An 11494-nucleotide genomic window follows, 5' to 3' on the forward strand; every position below is an offset into this window, starting at 1 on the left:
TTGCTCCTAACTCCTAATCCTTTTGAGAATGTTATATTGGTCTACAAATTTGATGAAAAGCCCTGGGGGGAGGGGAGGCAGGGAAATGGGGTTGAAAATAATCAGAGACTTCACCATTAGGGTGACAGGAATGAAGTACAATTTAAATGCTTTCAGCTGCAACATAAGCAAGCAGATGATCTGACCAGAATGCTGGAATGGCCTTGGATCCTTATCTCCTAAACACCTCCTGTCATAGCTAATTATGTTCAAATAGTTTAACTAAAGGATTATTCTGGCCAAATTCTAGCACAGAGCTTCTCAAATTACCTGCGATTGAAGGACCAGACTTTTAATTTCAATGTGTAAGACATGGGTTTTTATAAAGTATTAACAGAAATGTCAGAGTAATGTCAAATTTCTTTGTTCCCAAATGCTTACTCCCAATTTTTATACATACACACAGCATGGTTTGTGGGATCTTAGTTCCCCAACCAGGGACTGAACCGGGAGCCACAGCAGTGAAAGCGTGGAGTCCTAACCACTGGACCACCAGGGAATTCGCTATACTTGTATCTTTGTAGACCAGTAACGAACAGTTCACAAACCAATACCAGTCTGTGGCACACACAAAGTGGTATAACACAAACGTCCAAAGTATGAGTACTAAAAACAAACACGTTAACACTGTACATACATGCTACATTCAAGCACCAGTAGCAACAATAATACACAAAATGTTTTGCACCCCACATAGGTGACAGATGAAGTGCAACACTATTAAACTTTCACGGTTAGCCATAATGGAAGTTATCAGGCATCAGATTCAAATAACTCAAACTACTAAAAAAAAACAGCCAAAATACACGAAACACCAGTTTTACGCCAGTAGCACAAGACAGTAATCTGAGAGAAGGGAAACAAATGAGGTGAGTCCTATGAGTATCCCCAGGTTACTATCTGGAGAGACTTGTCCACAGGACAGAGAAGGACCATGAACAAAGTCCATCTCACAGAATTGAGAAGACAGAATTTGAGGTTTGGGGTGGCCTAGGTAGCTAGAATTTACAGGACAGACTAGAAAGAGAGCTATAGAGAAAGCAAGCTTCAGAGATCTGTAGACGCTTACCCCCAGTCTCTGTTTAAGTGCTGATCAACTTATGCATGAGAAAACTACTGAGACCCAGGAAAGAATGACCCAGAAAGGAATAGGCAAAACTATCCTTGGAAATCACACAGGGTCTAGAATAAATAACTCCCATCAGCCAGTCTGTAATTTAAAACATGGAGTCCTGATAATGTATTTGATTACATTGTATTTGATTAAAATATTAGAATTGAAAGTTACTTAATTCTGCTCCTTACTCAGTATACAACATGCCTGGCAAATGCTAACCTAGTCTTTCTTTGAATACCTCTACTGATTTAGATCTCTGTTTTGTAAGGTCGCCATTTTCAATTTTGTTGTTATTCTAGTTGAAAGTTTTAAATTTTATATTGAGCTCACACGTACTTCCATGTAACTTCCCCATCTTGATGTGACCATGATTCTTAACCGGAGGTGAGCATAATAATTAATTCACTCGAAAGCTTATCCAAAAGATAGATGCCTGGGTTGCACCCCTAGAGATTTTATTTGTTAAACCTGAGATAGAATTCATGTTTGTTTTGGAAAAGCTCCCTGATAATGTCATAAATAAGGCAACTGTCAATCTCTGTATCGTTATTAAACCTTAATTCCTCTCTACTTTGGAGAATACCTCTTTAAACTATAATGTAAATTCCAAGACTGGAATTTACTTCTTTTTTTTTTTTTTTTTTTTTGGCCGCACCCCACAGCATGCGGGATCTTCCCCTACGAAGGAACCCATGGCCCGCTGTAGTGGAAGTGCGGAGTTTTAACCACTGGGATGCCAGGGAATTCCCTGGACTTTACCATTGTAACTTTCCTTCACCCCACTTTCCATGTCCCCACTTTCTAGAAGCAAGGCTGGAACCAGGTCGTTTAGGTTTTTTCTTAAGGTTTTGTTGTTGTTTTGTTTTGAATTTTTGGCCGCACTGTGCAGCATGTGGGATCTTAGTTCCCCGGTGAGGGACTGAACCCATGCCCCCTGCACTGGAAGGCAAAGTTTTAACCACTGGACTACCAGAGAAGTCCCAGATCGTTCAGTATTGATGCCAACCTAAAGTTTTAAATTTTTATCCTTAAGTTAAGGCACTGAAGGTGTAATATGATCAAATTTACCTTTTATATACTCAGTGGTATAAAAGTTTGAAGTGGACAAAATGAGGAAAAAAGCATATCAGTTGAAGACACTATTAAATAGCACTGTAAAGCACTCAGCAGTGATAAACTTACTTCCATTCTTATTTAGTAGCCTAGACAAAAAGGGCATGTACTAGCATAGTCAGAAGAAAAGATGGATTAAAGCAGTGGTTCTCAAACTTCAACCTACACGAATCACTTGGAGCTCATGTTAGAACACGTTGTTGAGGGCTTCCCTGGTGGCGCAGTGGTTAAGAATCCGCCTGCCAATGCAGGTGACACGGGTTCGAGCCCTGGCCCGGGCAGATCCCACACGCCGCGGAGCAGCTAAGCCCGTGAGCCACAACTACTGAGCCTGCGCTTTAGAGCCCATGAGCCACAGCTACTGAAGCCCGCACACCGTGCTCCACAATAAGAGAAGCCCATGCACCGCAACCACAACGAAGACCCAACGCAGCCAAAAATAAAAATAAATAAAATTAATTTATTAAAAAAAAAAAGAACACGCTGTTGAGCCCCAACCCTAGAGTTCTGGTTCAGCAGGTCTATTATGAGGTCCAGGAATTTGCATTTCTAACAACTTTCTAGGTGATGCTGCTACTGCTGGTTTGGGGACCACACTGTAACAAGCACCATATTAGAAAAAAAATTACTAACTCATGTTCATGTCCTATCTGAGCCATAGACATGTTTACCCACAATTATTTTTTAATGTTAATTATGGTAGTTACTACATTTAAAACTATGAAGATATCACATAAAAATCTGGATTTCTGCTTCTCCTGAAAAATCATTATGTAAACTCTGAAACCAGAAAAGTACTAAAGAAAACCACAGGCGAGTTACATTGTAACTCATCGGGAGAAGGCCTTTCATATTCAGAAATCATGTAAGACTGATAAATTCTACTCCATCTCATTCATTTCACAAAAGGTTAACTTAGTGAATATATACAGAATATTAAATCAACAGGGAAAAAGGTTCAACAGGAAAAGATTAAAGGATATAAACACATTCACAGAAAATGAAACACAAATACCTCAAACATTTGAATACATGCTCACACTCATTCTTCAGAGAAACACAAAATTACAGTGAGAAAGCATTTTTTACCCATCAAATAGTCAAAGACAAGAATGTAAGAGTAACAGGTGTTCACATATATTGCTAATATAAGTTTAAATTCACAAAACTTCTATGAAGGTCTATTTGGCAGTATCTATCAAAAACAACAAATGAACACTCTTTGATCCAGCAGTTCCACTTGTAGAAATTTATCCTATAGATATGAGTCCAGGGTTACACGGTTATTCCCTAGAGCACAATTTGTAACAATTAAATTCTGGAAAGAATTCAAATGTCCATCAATAGGAAACTCATTATGAGACAGTCACAGAATAGAATACAATGCAGCCATTAAAAAAAAGAAAAGAAAGTAACTATGCCCTAATGAGGAATCATCTCCAAGATATAATGCTAAGTGCTCAGAAATGTGTCAAGTGTGCTACCGTTTACACAATAATATAGAATTAATAACTACTTACAATCTGCTCGTATATGCATAAGGTAGCATTGAGGGACACATAATAAATTACTAACACTGGTGGACTCAGAGGAGAAAACCTATGTGATTAGGGAATAAGGGTTGGAGGGACATTTCACTGTGTACTTCCCCTTCTGGATTTTGAACCAGGAATGTATTTCCTAGTCAAAGAAATAATTACAATATTCTTTAAATATTAGAAATACCTGCCACTATGGCATACATTCTCCCCAATCAGCTGAAGTTGAACAGTGACCTAGCCCTTTAAGGGACAATTCACTTCAATCCCCACCACCACTTCACTTTTTCCTATCTGGCCCTCTAGGCTTTACATTTCTAAGCCCTGTTACAGACTACCAAACTGCTAAACATTAGTAACTGTTTAGAAATTGAAAAAGGAGGGGGGGGAATCTAGAATTTTTATTTCTGGGATTGGGAAACTGAGTGCTATCCAACCAAAATAAGGTACAAGAGCAAGATTATTAGTGAAAATTGGGGTGTACATACTGAGCTGGTTTTGAGGTGCTTATGGAACATCTAAATGGAGAGCTTCAGGGACTTCCCTGGTGGTCCAGTGGCTAAGACTCTGGGCTCCCAATGCAGGGGTCCCGGGTTTGATCCCTGGTCAGGGAACTAGATCCCACATGCCGCAACTAAAGATCCCGCCTGCTGCAACTAAGACCCAGCGCAGCCAAATAAATATTTTTAAAATAATAAATAAATAAATGGATAACATTCAATAGGCAATTCAGAGCAAACATCTGTCAGACATAGCAGTGCCTACTACATTCTCATTTAATCCTCTCACAAAAAACCTTGTGGCTATTTTCCAGAGAAGTAACTTACCCAGTTACACGACCCCATCATAACTCATTCTGTACTCCAATTGCCTACTGACTTTCTGTATTCCCCATCAGGATTAAGATCTAAGAAACCATGTCTATCTTATCCTAAACTGTATCCTAGCAAAGCCTGGTATCTAATCAATATTTGTTAAAGTGACCAATTCTGAATCACTAGGGTAGGATTAACGACAAGTGACTTTGCCACTTACCATATGAAGTACCTCAGTTTCCTCAACTATTAACAGTACCTACCTCACAGGATCTGTTTTGAAAATTAAATGAGAAAGTTCACAAAGTGCTTAGTTCAATGCTTGGCACATAAGGAATCAATAGATTCTAGCAATCATTAACACTGAAAGAACAGAAAGATAGGAAGAAATGGAGGCAGCATCAAAAGAAGACATAATTAAGGAGGGAGTGTCTGGTATCAGAGGCAGCAAAGAGGTGCCAAAAAGGCAGCAAAAAGAACTCATTAGAAAGCTAAGAATAAGGACTATTTTAGCATTTAGACAATCCATGATCACCTTTAGCAATGTTGTTTAAATGACATGAAGAAGCCAGATCGAGACAGGTTGAACAAATGTGTATATTCTCAGAACACACCTGTCCAATTAGATTGTGATCTGATGACCAGCAACTGATACCTTATTCATCTTTGTATCTCTAAAACCTGACACATTAAAGTATATATTGAATACATTTGTTAAATATATAAGCAAACAGAAGGGGGGGAAAATGGACACCAGAAATTCTGCAGACTCTTATCTAAAGAAGCCTGGCTATGAAGGGAAGAAGCAAAGAAAGCAACTGAACGCATATATCACAGAGAAAATGTTTTTAAAAGCATCCATCTTGGGACGTTTGAATGCAGAGATGGTGCTATCTAAGGGGAAGGAAAGGAAGCACCAAGAGACCAAATAGGTAGTTGCTGGCAGACAACCAGACATGAAAAAACCCCCCACAAATCTCCAGTTGTTTTATCTTAAAGATTTTTTTTCTCTAACATAAACCCTCAGCCTGTGAAGAAGGCTTTTCTTCTGGCAAACTTTTATGTTCCACAAGAGGTCTTAATCCTCTAGCCATCTATTCTGTGTCTGCTAGAGCAGAGAAGCTGAACATTTAAGGAACAACAGCACTGACTGCACTCTCTTTAAATTCTTGGCCCCATATCTGAAACAAGGACAACATTGGCAATCCTACCACATTCCCTAGAATATGTCTTCCAAGTCTCCAACATTACTATCTCTCCTCATATCTCCTACACCCTACTCCATTCCCCCTTACTTCTAAGCAGACCTTGCTTCATACCTCATTGAGCAAATAGAAACCATTAGACAGGAAGTCTCCCTTCCTCAACCACCAAAACTACCAACCTGCTTGCCTCTGTATCCACATTCTCTGCTATCCCTATTTCTATGAACGAAGTTTCCCAGTTAGAAACTTCATATAGCTGGCCCCTTGTCATTCATCTCATTGTGGCCATCCCTGATCGCCCAATCTAAAATAACCACCCAGGGCTTCCCCCTGCACTGATGGTGCAGTGGTTAAGAATCCGCCTGCAAATGCAGGGGACACAGGTCCAAGCCTTGGTCGGGGAAGATCCCACATGCCGCGGAGCAACTAAGCCCATGTGCCACAACTACTGAGCCTGCGCTCTAGAGCCCACAAGCCACAACTACTGAAGCCTGTGTGCCACGACTACTGAAGCCCACGTGCCACAACTACTGAAGCCCGCGTGCCTAGAGCCCATGCTCCGCAAAGAGAAGCCACCACAGTAAGAAGCCACGCCCCGCAACGAAAAGTAGCCCCCACTCGCTGCAAATAGAGAAAACCCGTGGGTAGCAACGAAGACCCAGTGCAGCCAAAAATAAATAAGTAAATTAATTAATTAAAAATAAATAACCACCCAGTTACCTCACATCACCTTAAAACTAGGGTAATTCTTTGCATAGCACTTTATCACTGATATTCTCTAATCTATATATTCATGGTCTCTATCCCAGTAGTCGAAGCTCCATTTGAAAGCAGAGATCTTTTCTGTCTCCTTAACCACGGCGCCTCTACTAAATAAGACAAATGCTCAATAAATATAGGGGAAATATGCCAATAAGTAGGAGGAAAGAAAACTGCTTCACAAAACTTTCCTGAAAAAAATTTCCTTGTAGAATCTCCCCACTACTGCCACCATTTAACAAATGGGAAAACTGAGGTCCACCGCAGCAGCTAGAAACAGAACTCAGTTTTCCTGGCTCCCAGTCGTCATAGAAATTTAGCATCATCTGTCATCCTCCCTATAAAGTTTTTTGGGGCTTTTTTGGCTGTGCCACACAGCATGCAGGATCTTAGTTCCCCGACCAAGGATCGAACCTGCACCCCCTTAAGTGGAAGCGTGGAGTCTTAACCACTGAACCACCAGGCAAGACCCTCCCTATAAAGTTTTATGGTACCCTTACAAATAAATACAAGTTCAACATCCACCTATGACACTGTAATGTTAGAAGTTAGAAGAGCTAGGCTTGATGGGAGGAGTATGACTAAAAAGGTTGGGGGCGGAAGCTTCCATATAATGTTTTGTTTCTAATTTCCCTTTGTGAAAATTCACTCAACTGTACATTTACCATTTGTGCATTTTGTAGTATGCTGTACTTCAATAAAATGTACTGAAAAACTGGCAGGGAAATTTTTTTTTTTTTTTTAGCCACGCTGAGAGGCTTGCAGGATCTTAGTTCCCCAACCAGGGACTGAACCTGGACCATGGCAATGAAAGTGCCAAGTGCTAACCACTGGACCGTCAGGGAATTCCCATGGAGCTTTTAACTTATGATTTCTTTTGGGAGATTTATAGTTTCAGGTCTTACATTTAGGTCTTTAATCCATTTTCAGCTCATTTTTGTATACAGTGTAAAATAAGGATCTAACTTCATTCTCCTGCATGTGCATATCCCGTTCTCCCAACACCATTTGTTGAAAAGAATATCCCGGGACTTCCCTGGTGGCCCAGTGGTTAAGAATACGCCTGCCAATGCAGGGGACATGGCTTCGAGCCCTGGTCCAGCAAGATCCCACATGCCATGGAACAACTAAGCCCGCACGCCTAGACGAAGAGTAGCCCCCGCTCACCGCTTAGCCCGCATGCAGCAACAAAGACCCAATGCAGTCAAAAATAAAAAAATAAATTTAAGAAGAAAAAAAAAGAATGTCCTTTCTTCATTGAGTGGTCTTGGCATCCTTATCAAAGATCATTTGACCATATGCAAGGATTTTTGGACTTTCTTTTACATTCCATTGTTCTATTTGTCTATCTTTATGCCAGTAGCACAATGTTTTGATATCAGCAAGTGAGACCTACACTTTGTTCTTTTCAAAACTGTTTTGGCAGGGAATTTACTGGCGGTCCAGTGGTTAGGATCCCAGTTCAATCCCTGGTCAAGGAACTAAAATCCACAAGCCTCGAGGCGTGGTCAAAAACGAACAAACAAAAGAAACTGTTTTGGCTATTTGGGACCCCTTGAGATTTCTTATGAATTTTAGGATGCATTTTTCTACTTCTGCAAAAAATGCCATTGGCATTTTAACAGAGACTGTGTTGTATCCATAGATCTCTTTGGGTAGTATGAACATCTTAACAATATTAAGCATTCCAATCGATGATCTTTTTTTTGTGGAACCTTTAGGGTGAACCTCAGTGTTTTTTTTTCCAAGAGGGTGTAATGTTTAATTGGCATCCAAAGATAATCAGCTAGATGTTAAAAAATAATGTACATCTCACAAAAAATTACATTTGTCCTTGACTTTTGCTTCTCTCTGATCCACGTTATTAATAGATCATACTACAATACATATGCCACATATTGAAACTGTACCAAGGCATTTAGATATATGAAAGGAGACATTAACATTCATTGAGTCATTTAATTTTGTCATGAGCTGACAATTATTAAGTGCATTTATCAAGCCTCATAAAATTTATACAAACTAGGTCATTTTACCCTACTGTCATAGCCCAAGAAACAGTGTATGTTTAAAGCCCAAATTGTAAAATTGCAATTAATCTTACTATTTTTTGGCATTTTTATTTTTTTTACAATTGTGAATTTGTCTTTTTATTTCTGCATTGCTCTACATATTTTTTTCAGTTTTATTTTTTTATACAGCAGCAGGTTCTTATTAGTTATCTATTTTATACATATTAGTGTATATATGTCAATCCCAATCTCCCAATTCATCCCACCACCACCACCACCCCTCAGTTTTTTTTTTTTTAACCGATTTTTTTTTTTTTGGCCAGGCTGTGTGGCTTTCGGGATCTTAGTTCCCTGACCAGGAATTGAACCCGGGTCCTCTACATTAGGAGCAAAGTCTTAACTGCTGGACCACCAGGGAAGTCCCTCCCTTAACCTCAGTTGTTTGAAGTGGTAAGTGGAGAATACTTTCGGATACGCATATAAAGATTACCAAAGTTAATGGATGTGATGAGTAAATTGTCTTAAGAGTACAAGGTCAGGGACTTCCCTGGTGGTCCAGTGGTTAAGACTCCGTGCTTCCAATGCAGAAGGTGTGGGTTTGATCCCTGGCGGGGGAACTAAGATTGTATAATGCCGTGTGGCACAACCGGGAAAAAAAAAAATTTTTTTTTTAAATCTTCTGAAAATAGATTTTTTTTTTTTGCAGGTCCACCAAGAGAGACTCTTCTCATTTACACATTTGAGCTAATATATTGAACCTAACTCCTCCACCCAACCAAAATATAGGTACACAGGTACGTTAGCTAAATCTTTCACACAAATATATTCTAATTACAGTGACATTAATTCATCATAAAGCTAACTTACAAGAGGTTATCCATCTCATTTTAAACAGCCAAATACTAAGCACCAAAATAAGCCCCACACCAACACAGATGAACCTTCCACTTATGGAAATAGGAACGACAAACCCCAGAACTTTAAGGATTACTGAGCTAAACCACTTATTTTTACTTTGACATCTCTCATCTAAAGGTACGAATAAGTAGCTCAGAAATTATAAGACAGTTAAAGTAAAATTCAATGCATCACATAAGACTTCCTCTAAGCTTTCTCATTCCTCCTTACCACTACAGTACAAACTGCTATATTCTTTTGTAACATAAACAAAAACGTTAACAACTACTTAGAACTATTTAGAAAGCTAATAAGGACAAAGACTGATTTAACATTTAGACAACCATTGATAACCTTTAGCAACGTTGTTTAATGGCATGAGGGGACAGAAGCCAAATTGTAGCTTTTAACAGATGACAAAACTGTAGCCCAACATTCACCACTTAAGCAATGAAAGCGGTATCAAAATCAACTCTGAATTGTGGTTTATTTCTCATTCAATTTTCTCTCTCTACTGGTTTGGAAGTTAAACATGTTTTTTTATTCTTTCAATGGCTATACTGGAATTATAATGTGCATTCTTAGTAGTTTATTAAACTCACATAAATTTTCCTTACCCACCCCCTTAAACGACTGAAACGCTTTACCCCTGAATTGCCCCAGGAACTTACTAAGGAATGATGCCTTTATTGTTCTAACTAGCTAATTAGATTTTCATGCAATTTCCTCTCAAGCTTTGGGGATGGGGGAAAGGATGAGTAATGAGGGAATTAAAAACTTGAAATACTAGGGTTTAACCTAGAGTCTGCCACTTAATAATTTGGGTTATTTCTTGTTTCTTCGAATAACTGCCTGTTTCCCTTCACTGTTCAAAAAATACCTTTATGTCTGAGTGACACTGTGCCGTTTTCATAGCAATCATGTCTTCTATCATTCCTTCCAGTCCTTCTGTTACACTTCGCGCTTAATACTGCCCATTCTCCTAGCAACCAAACACTGCTAGAAGTGAAAAGACCTCGACGCAGTGCTAGAAGATGCGTCGCCTCACGATAAAATCCCCCAGAAGCAGCCAAGTCCCCCGCCAACGTCCCCAAAGTCTAAAAGAACCACGATGCTCTCCACCACAGACAAAAGAAACGGGCCTTGCTGAGGGCAGGAGAGTACCAGGTGAGCGAGGAGACCGCGGGGCACAAGCTTCACCGCGTCCCACGGCGGAAGTCCGAGGCGCTCGGGAGCCGCAGCCCCAAACAATGGAGTTTTCCCGCCTCCTCAGGGCCCCGCCCCCTGCTCCAAAGCCGGCGGAGGGAAGCGAACGCACAAGCGCACGACCCCGCCCCCGAGAGACCCCGCCCATCCCGACCCACCGGTCCGGCCTCCTCCCTCGTGCAGTTTTTTTTTTTTGGCGCCAAATCTCTGTTGGTTATTTTCCCGATGTGTTTGGGGATCCTACCGGAGGCGCACGCCAGGAGTGCGGGGACAGCAGGGACGTGAAGGTACACTGCCGCGCCGGGGCCCCGCCTCCCCGCCGATAGCCCCGGGCCTGGGGAGGAAGGAGAGGGGCAGGCGATGGAGACAGCCGCCGCTGCCCCCGGCAAGATGGCGACCGCGAAAAGCGGGGCAGGGGGCCCCAGCCGGCCGGCGTTACTGCCAATGAGCGAGGCTCTCTGCTACAAGTGGGCTTCTCCAGTGTCCGGCCCTCCCCGAACAGCGACGGTTGTTCACTGGATGGAAAGCCCTCCCACCCTCCGGTCTGTCCCTCCCGGTTAGCCTCCGTCCACTACCCCCTCCCTGCGGACTGGCCAGTGCCTCAAGCTCTCCACGGTCCAGCTTACTTATCGGCGGAAACCAGCTCCGCGGTGATGGCGGCAGTGGCTGTGGACTCTGCGGCCATCCTTCGCCTGAGGTGGTGGGCCAGCGGACGGGATACTGCCTGAGGGAAAAACAGAGAATTTGGAAAGCCAGAGACTTATTCGTGGACAGAAAATGGCAGATTGGAGAC

General features: G+C 41.3%; 1 protein-coding gene across 5 annotated transcripts in view; it reads right to left on the minus strand.

Annotated features, from left to right (window-relative positions):
• Positions 1–11494, minus strand: part of NASP (nuclear autoantigenic sperm protein) — a 35145-nt gene extending 23651 nt beyond the window's left edge. For 2 of the 5 annotated variants that reach the window (XM_073790396.1, XM_019937874.3), the window contains exon 1: positions 11328–11493. In XM_073790396.1, coding sequence (XP_073646497.1) covers positions 11328–11386 — 59 coding nt within the window. In that variant the 5' untranslated portion in view covers positions 11387–11493. Of the gene's footprint in view, positions 1–11327 lie in introns of all 5 variants that reach the window. The other 3 variants (XM_073790390.1, XM_019937875.3, XM_019937877.3) reach the window with 3 other exon arrangements.

This window comes from Tursiops truncatus, chromosome 1, assembly GCF_011762595.2.
Source record: "Tursiops truncatus isolate mTurTru1 chromosome 1, mTurTru1.mat.Y, whole genome shotgun sequence".
NCBI lineage: Eukaryota > Metazoa > Chordata > Mammalia > Artiodactyla > Delphinidae > Tursiops > Tursiops truncatus.